At 42.5% G+C, this 9,322-nt stretch overlaps 1 protein-coding gene across 1 annotated transcript; it reads right to left on the bottom strand.

Moving 5' to 3' along the window:
- Nucleotides 1-1,507: 1,507 nt before the first annotated feature.
- On the bottom strand, nt 1,508-8,624 carry ATP5MG (ATP synthase membrane subunit g). The gene is made up of 3 exons (XM_032428013.1): nt 8,347-8,624; nt 3,091-3,251; nt 1,508-1,805 (listed from the first exon to the last, which is right to left on the bottom strand). The coding sequence occupies exons 1-3, from the start codon at nt 8,396-8,398 to the stop codon at nt 1,707-1,709; spliced, it is 312 nt and encodes a 103-aa protein (XP_032283904.1). The 5' UTR covers nt 8,399-8,624; the 3' UTR covers nt 1,508-1,706.
- Between the last annotated feature and the right edge of the window lie 698 nt (nt 8,625-9,322).

Genomic DNA, 9,322 nt, shown 5'->3' with positions numbered 1-9,322 from the left:
ACTGTACGTGCACTATTAGGCACCACACATTGGAGGTGTGCTGGATGGCAGAGAAGGAAGTTGCAGTGAAGTGAGTAGTAAATGTTTATTTTGAGGACCTTCTGGGGGGGACCAGATGGTTACAAAAAAAAAATTTACATGTCATGAATCAACTAGGCCTCGTAGGTTATTAGTGCTAGCTGATCTCATACCTTTAAATTTGTTAATTTTATTATTTTTTAAAGATTTTATTTATTTTGACAGAGAGACAGAGACAGGGAATACAAGCAGGGGGAGTGGGAGAGGGAGAAGCAGGCTTCCCGCCGAGCAGAGGGCCCGATGCGGGGCTCGATCCCAGGACCCTGGGACCATGACCTGAGCTGAACGCAGACGCTTAACGACTGAGCCAGCCAGGCGCCCCTAAATTTAATTTTAATACTCACTGTATGAAATGGAAAAACTCCCAAAGATCACCATGACTGTAGTAGTCAGTAATTTTCAGTCTTTTGCTATGCGTATTTTAAGTTACCGAATGCCTTTTGAAGGGGTAGTTTCAGTTTTGACCACCTGTGATTACTGCGAGAAGCAGTAAGTTAGGCATGACTTCATTTCAGAAGAGCAGCAGTCTCTGTGGAGACTTTCCTGCTGATCGCGTAGGAAAACTGCCCTTGACTAAGCTAAAGCAGTGGTTTTCCAAGTGCAGTGGATAAATTTGGGGCTGACCGGATAAATATTCAGTTCTACTAAAGGATTAATACTCTACTGTGAGCCATGACGCTTTTCCAATATGCAGTTAGCTTCTGGTTATCATCAGCTGGTAATGCATGTTTTGCAATGGCTGCAGGAGCTACAATGTATTTAGAAATATACCAATAAACCATTCAAAGATGGTAAAATCCCCAGAAAAGCCAACGAATGATTAAGTCTCTCCTATATCCTCAATAAAACAGCTCAAGAAGACAGACTGATAGCAAGCATTTCTGTTTATTTCAGGACATAATGGTACTATTTAGAACCACGGAGAATACTAAATTTATAACTATTTAAATATCCATAGGGTATTTTATTTTTGTAAAGATAGCCTCTAAAAATCATAAACTGAATAGATTAATAATATAACACACATCAAAATTATATTTAAAAAGGAGGTGGTGGCTCTCAGTAGCTCTGTCCTGGTGTTAAAGATAGTATAAAGATATTTACTTAGAATACCACCAAGTACTCTAACATTTGTAAATGCAGGTGTTGCCAAAGTCTATCTCTGATTCTAGCAAAGAGAAACCATCCAAATTTTATTCTTTATATTACGGACAGGATTTAACTGTATCACTTTGGCATGTGGTATTACTATTTTTCCTACTATAGCAAATCCTAGTTAGGATTCCTAAGACCTTTCCGCTATTCTGGAAATCAAATAAATTTATCATGTATTTCAAATCTTCAAATGAGAATGTCATCCTCATAAATGTATTTGCCAGGTTGGTATATTCACATATATCCTTTCCAGTTTTAGGCTAAGCAAAAGACATGCCCTTAGAGCTTTATTAATGTATTAAAGGAAGACAACCCATCTTATTATCAAGAGAAACTGATCCATGTAGCGTCTGATAGAGAAAACATTGATTTTGATACATTATCTTCTTTTATTCAAATACCAGTCTGATCACACATGGTCCAAGAACACTCAAATAATAAGCCACATATAAACAGATGTTAAAGATTGGTCTTCAAACATTATAGCCAATGAGGCCACGCTTGCCTATGATCTCGCCGACATAAAACCACATCCACACCTCGGTGGCCACCAAACCATTCAGCAGAGCTTCCTGAAAAAAGCAGCACAAATTTTAATGTACATTTTTTTTTCTTACATATTTAAAAGTATTCTTCTCCAGGATTAAGTAACAGAGAATATAAGGATGCTATTCATTTAGAGAAGCAGTTTTAGCCAAAGTCAAGATTTACTGATGTTAACTTTGTTCAACTGCTGAGAACACTTGAACTTTCAATTATGTAAGCTAAGTAGTCCAGAGCTTATAAATTCTTTCAAAGCATTCTTTAAAGACCTGAACTGACTTAACCCTTTCATTAGTTTATGAGACACTTTAGGAGCCCGAAAACAACCCACATCCTGGAAAGAGCTGACACATTTGGACAGGGCATTCATGTGAAAGGATAGCTATAGGAAGGTAAGTCTCCGAATAGACATTTCTGTCTGGCCAAAGAGAATTTGTTGAGAGATGAAGAGCTCTGTCTTCCCCTTTATTCATTTATTATGTGGTTTAACTCTTTCCAAGTATTCAATAATGACTCAGTTTCACAGATCAATGTTTTATTGCCCGGAGAGAAAAAGCACATGATTGGTTCCAAAAAAGCAATGTTGCATCCAAGTGCAACTATGGATCTTGAAACTCTAGTTGAAAACAGTACCCCTCTACAACAAAACTGGGCCTTTTCCTTTTAGCACCTGGATGTGAATTTTAATTTTCCCCTTTAAACTAGAATAACTATATTTTCCAGGGTGTAGATTCTAAAGTCAGCAACAATTTAGTTTATTTAGGCTTTTTGTATCCTGTGTTTGACTCAAGCAAGCAAACATAAAATCCAAGTTCCAATTCTTACAGTCTTTAGATTTTATCTTAATGCGATTCAGTAACCCTTCATATTACATGATATGCTTGCTAGATTTTGGTATTTTTATCTTCATGTGTTAGCCGCCTGATAGTCCAAGAGATCTTTTGGCTAAACTGGGAGTATTTCCAGGCCTACAGATGAAAAAAAAGTATAGAATCAGCAAAGTAAGCCATCCTCTTTTAGTATACTAACCAAAATAGGAGAGGGAAAAAAAAAAAAAGCTGCCCAGTAAAAATGCTCCTTTCTTTGTTATAAGACTAATAGGAAACGAAGACATAAAATAGCTGAATTATTTCAACCCCGATGACAAAATTAGAAAGGTAAATATCTTTCTCAGCAGTCAAGAAAGAGATTATCTCTCATTATGTAGGTTTCAGCCTCACTGGAAAATACATATATTAATCAAAACAATCAGAAAAATCCCAAGGGAAGACATTTTCTGTTATGCACATACGTTTTCATTTAGCCCATAGTTACCTTAACTGTGAGCTGTTTGAAGCTACCAGTTTGAGCACTCTTGACTATTTTTTTCAAGCTCTGAATAGCTGTAGGGATCTCAGCAGGGGTTGGAGGAACCAGCTCAACCCTGGCATAGTGCCAAAATGTGGCCAGTCGAGGCTTTGAGTAAGTCACAGCAGCTGGAAAACAAAACAAAACAAAACAAAACAAAAAACCAGGATGAACTCACTAGAGACCGAAAGAAGCAGATGTGTGGGCTGGACACAAATATTTATTCATGCATCACATTCATTCACTGCTTGTACCAAATGTGCACCCGGTGTGAAAAGTCAAAGCTGCTCCCTGGTAACAAGAGGCTTTTAAAGATGCAGAACACCTGTGTCACAGGGAAGTTCAATCAGGCAGGAAGCTATAAGCACATTCAATTATGTCAGGACTTCACTAGTGGCCAGCTAGTACTGTTACTTCATTTATGAATGGCAAATCTAGTGAACTGCTAAAGTTGAGAGAAGTTGGATTCAGAAGCAAGAAAACAGCAGCAATGGAACCAAATTTTCTTGGTAGAGAGAGCAGAAAATTTGGAGGCAAAGAGTGCAGAAGGGGAGGGAAGGAGCTACATAGAAAGGCATCCTTAAGAATAAGATTAAAACTTGTCACATTGTTGGCTACAAATCCAGATGGAATTATACCAATTAAGGGCCCATTTTTGGTATCCTCATCAATATGTGAATTAAATATTTCTTTAACAAAAGCCCAGCTGCTCCTCCTTCAAAACAACACAAATAATAATAATAAAACCTACATGTATTGTTCAGAGCAGCCAAACTCAAATCTATTCCTATGCTGAAATTCCTCAAGGTAGTTACTATTTCAGAGAAAAAAAAATTCTTAATAACCAGGGTAGATGTAAGATTATGGTAGTGATTTCAGCAAGAGAAAGGAATTTATTTTTTTTTAATTTTTAAAAAAGATTTTATGTATTTATTTGACAGAGAGCAAGAGAGCACAAGCAGGGGGAGCAGCAGAGGGAGAGGGAGAAGCAGATTCCCTGCTGAGCAAGGAGCCAGATGTGGGACTTGATCCCAGGACCCTGGGATCATGACCTGAGCTGAAGGCAGATGCTTAACCGACTGAGCCACCCAGGCATCCTGAGAAAGGCATTTTATAAAAAAAGCTACAAGACAAACATAATAAAAACAGCACACTTGCATGAACATCCATAAACCGCCTACTATTCGAAGATGGGGGGTACCTGGGTGGCTCATGCGGCTAAGCGTGGGCCTTCGGCTCAGGTGGTTCTGGGATCCTGCATTGGGCTCCCTGCTCAGCGGGGAGTCTGCTTCTCCCTCTGCCCCTCCCCCCTGCTCATGCTTGTGCCCGCTCTCTCTCTCTCTCTGACTACTCTTAGAATTACTATCTGCATCATCCTTTGTGCTTAGGGCCATGGGTAAATCTTTAAGCAGACACAAGGCTTTCACAGAGAGTTCTACATAGAACTGACAGTGCCCGTAAGATGGGGCTATCACAGAATACAAAATCTTGTGTAACTGTCTTTACAATTATCTTCAACACAGATATTTCATCCTTTTAAAAAAAAAAATCAGTACACTGTACACAAACACTATACTTTAGTTGGCAAATTTGTTTTCCAGGGAGTACAGGCTAAAAAGTTTGAAACTGCTTTACATATATACAAGGGATGAATAAAACATAAGTAAATGAATGGTGGATGATGGGAGCCAGGTTTCTCACTGTAGGAGAGGAAAGATACAAACAGGCAAGAAAAGAAGCAAGAATAAATCCCATGGTACTGGATTAGAGTTGGAGACATTCATATGAACTCATGTGTAGTTTAATATATATACAGATGGATAAAAAACCCACCATGTATATGCATATATACACATGGGTTACTATACACCCCCCCCCCTTTTTAAAAAAGATTTTATTTATTTACTTCAGAGACAAAGTGAGGGAGAGAGAGTACAGGAGCAGAGGCAGAGGGAGAGGGAGAAGCAGACTCCACTGCTGAGCAGGGAGCCCGATGCGGGGCTCGACCTCCGGAACCTGGGATCATGACCCGAGCCGAGGGCAAATGCCCAACCAACTGAGCCACCCAGGTGCCCCCACAGACACCCTTAAGAGAGCCTAGAAGCAATGATATTCTAGCAGTCTAGTAGCAGGAAAGATATTCAGTGCCTAGATCTTAGTTTCAAAGTACCACTGTCCACCAAAAGAAACTAGGGCTCCTTGGGGAAATGGCTGATTCTAAGGCTGGGGCAGGGAAAATGTAACATGAGTTTGAAGATTTTATAGTACAAGAAAGGGGGTAGGTCAAAGGACAGAGGCGCCAACCTGAAAGAGTTCTCAATGGCCAAGGCTGCAACAATCTGAACAAAATAAGTAACATACTATTGGAGGTAAGAAGTAGGAAATAAATGTACATGAATCCATACAATACATGACTGAATAAACAAACAGGGAAGAACAAATCTTTCTCATAGAATTCCATTTAATTATATGTAAATACTCCTTCCTACAGGAGATGGAATCCCTGCTGTCGGCAGCTGCTCCCCACCCCCTCAACACACACCGCAGACTAGACTTAGGTACTTGCGCCTGGAGAACAGATGATGGGAAGAGAAAAACAGTAACTTTACAGTGAGCAACCTACCAACACTACCATAACCAAATGATGAAAGCTAATTTCACCAGTGATGTTATATGGGTATCATGTACATCCTGATATGTGATTATAGCACTTCACTTTTGTGGTATTCTTTCTCAAATCCCATAGCTCCAGACTAATCTTGAGAAAAACACCAGACAAATCCAGACTGGAGAACACCTTTACAGGATACCTAGAGAGGTACCTACATAGATACCTTAAAAACTGACAAAGTCGTGGAAAGTAAGAAAAACTGCCATTGAAGTGTTACACATCAGAGCAAACTAGGGAGATTAACAACTCAATACAATGTGGAACCTGGATGGGCTCCTGGAACAGAAAGAGATTAATGGAAAGACTGGTAAAATCCCAATAACGTCTCAAGTTTAGTAAACAGGAAAAAAATTAGACTCTGTGACTTCTCTGGGGAAGTCTAATGATAAAGTTACTTATTTCTTTAACCTTCTTTGTGCCCCCAGGGGAATTAACAGACACAGTAATTTTTGTTTAAAGTAAACTCTATATTAAAAAAAAACAAAACAAAAAATCTCTATGCCGAACATGGGGCTCGAAATCACGACCCAGAGATCAAGAGTCATGCTCTACAGACTGAGCCAGCCAGGTGCTCCTATAGCCAGTTTTTAAAAGATTTATTTATTTGACATATAGAGAGCGAGAGAGCGCGCAAGAGCGCACAGGCAGGGGGAGCAGCAGGGAGAGGGAGAAGCCAGCTTCCCGCGGAGCAGGGAGCCCGATACAGGCCTCATCGATCCCAGGACCCTGAGATCATGACCTGAGCCGAAGGCAGATGCTTAACTGACTGAGCCACCCAGGTGCCCCATTAGTAATTTTTTAAAAAAGAATTTATTTTTAAGTAATCTCTACACCCAAGGTGGGGCTTGAACCCACAACCCAAGATCAAGAGTTGCATGTTCCATTGACTGAGCTAGCCAGGTGTCCCAATTTTTATTAGATACTTAACATTCACATTTAATACACTGAATTATGTTACAAAGCAAAATATATTTCACATTTAACAGTCTGGCCCTAGCTGAGATCTTTTTTGAGTAGTTTTGGAAGAATAACAACTGTTATGTTTTAATAACTCAAAATATAGGAAAGAGTTTGTTTCTTAATAAAATTTTCTTTTGGTATTTACTCTTCTTTTTGGATTTTATTACTAAAATTAGTTTACAATCCCACCACCTGAAAGATGTGAAAGCCATGCTCAGGGCAAAAAAAAAATCCACCTCTAACTTAAAAAAAAAAGTTGCTTCGAGTCACCCACAAAGTCCAAAGAATGAAGCCACGATTCCTTCTCTTTTTATTTATGTAAAATTGTAGAGTTTACCACAACAGGTACCGTGATGCTCTTAGTAACACTGCAAACTTAAGCTCTTTGGGAAAATGTGTCAATTAGTTGACTGTGGGGTTGTATAGGAGAGACTCAAGCATTACTGTATTTATTGTAACTCATTGGCTGCTGATGGGAGCAAAGGAAGGAGATGAATAAACCAATCACAGTAAAATAGGTTCAAAAATATTACACATATTTAGCAAATTCTTTCCATCCCCATTTCAGAATCAAACCTGGGTGAAAGCTATCTAGAGATCTGTGCTTCAACCGCTCACTAGAATATAGCGCATCCAGCGAAGCCGCTTCCCTCATTTTATTTCATCTCACTCTGGAAACAAAATGGAATGGCTTGCTACCTAGCAGACAACTGCAGTATTTCCTGACAGAAGAGGCCACTACTCAGGGCTGTGACTATTCAGGGTTGTTCTGAGGTACCGCGGTCTGCCAGTAAGACTTCGGTTTTTTCAAACTGAAAAGCTCCATGAATATTAAGCTAGAATGATAAAGATCAGTTTACATACATCCCTTTCTATGTTTGTGGGAGCAGGCACACTCGTCCACAAAGTCCGATTCCACCGGGCGCCTGGGTGGCTCAGTTGGTTAAGCGACTGCCTTCGGCTCGGGTCATGATCCTGGAGTCCCGGGATCGGGTCCCACATCGGGCTCCCTGCTCGGCGGGGAGTCTGCTTCTCCCTCTGCCCTTCCCCCCCCTCATGCTCCCTCTAATAAATAAATAAATAAATCTTTAAAAAAAAAAAAGTCCAATTCCACTTAAAATTTCCATTAGATAATCTGGCTAAGCCAGAAGGCAAAGTCAACGTTCAAAAGCACACCCACCCCTAAAAATGTATGTAGACTTCCAGATACCCCATTTGCGACCCAGACAACCTGCTGCGGCCGAAGCGACGGTCCTTTCACTTGCCTCTGCCCTCCCTTTCCCTCGCTCGGCCGCAGGGCCATACCCTCCATATTCCCACTCCTCGACATCTGCGGGGGCGTCATGGCGGGCGACCGCAGCCTTCCCGCACATCCCTGCCTTCCTTCGCTGTCGCGGTCAGAACTGCGCACTTCTAGGGTGTACAGAGAAGCCAAGCGCAGGCCAGGCGGGCGGAAAGGCTAGAGAACAGTCGCAGACCGGCCCCTCCTCCCACCGGCCGTCCCGCCCCGGCTCCCGCGGGGCCCTCGAGGTGCCACCGCCCGCGTCCTCCTCTCAGGCCCTCCCGCCCCGGCAGTCCGCCGCCGCGCTCACCGTTCACCAGCGCCGGGGCCTTCTCCGCGAGGTTACGGACAAACTGGGCCATGGTTCCAAGCTGCAAGGTCCGCCGCCCCGGACGGCCGCTGAATGTCACCCCCCGGAAGGACCCGCCGCAGGACCCCGTTCCCCTTCCAAGGTCAGGCCTCCTCTTTCCGCGCCTGTCCAAGGTGTTTAGGTGTCCTGTTAACTTTCCGGAATCTAGCAGGCCGAGTTATTCTCTTCAGTCGCAGAGAAGAAAGTGGAGATGAAAAGGTGAGGTCAGAGAACACGTGGAGAGCGGTGGGCTTCGGCGGAGGAACAGGCATCTCTTGGGGCAGCCGCGCACGGAGGTCCGGAAGGCCGACGAGCGGGGGATGGGCGCATGCGCTCTGGGCCTCCCGTGCTTGCAGTGGCGCGGACCCGCTCCGTTCTGCGACAGGTGTTGGCGATTTTCTGAGAGAACGTGGAAAGTTAGGACTGGAAGGCATCTCTAAGGTGTTATAGACATGCTCTATAGATACTTAACATTAGGCCAGGACGATCGTCTTATAAAGGCAGACAGGGTCCTAGGCTAAACATGGAAAGTTATGGGCAGAGCAGGCGCCACATAACCTGTCATGTGATCCAGTCCTTTGCCTCTCTTTAGCTGGTCTTTCCTGAACCGATCTCCCCCGCATCTTGTATCGGGATCGGAGTCCAGTTCCCCTAATTCCCTGTGAGTCGCAAGGAATTACGCAGATGGGAGGAACAAAAAATTTACTGAGGGCCCCCAGTATGCCAGGCATTTTGGAATTTAAAGAAAGCCTGTGTTAGGCAGCGTCCCCCATTTAAGAATGGGATTGATAAATGGTCACATAGCTAGTGAGTGGCAGAGTTGGGATCTGAAGATCTTACAGTGTAAACAGGGAAGGGGCCTATGGGATTAGGAGTGGTGGTGATCTGGAAAGATTTCTAGAGAAGATGTGTAACAGAACACCTCTGTACTACAGGG

This window comes from Phoca vitulina, unplaced genomic scaffold (genome assembly GCF_004348235.1).
Source record: "Phoca vitulina isolate PV1807 unplaced genomic scaffold, GSC_HSeal_1.0 scaffold38, whole genome shotgun sequence".
Classification (NCBI taxonomy): Eukaryota; Metazoa; Chordata; class Mammalia; order Carnivora; family Phocidae; genus Phoca; species Phoca vitulina.
Note: the sequence above shows the minus strand (reverse complement) of the source record. Positions and strands in the feature narration are given on the sequence as shown.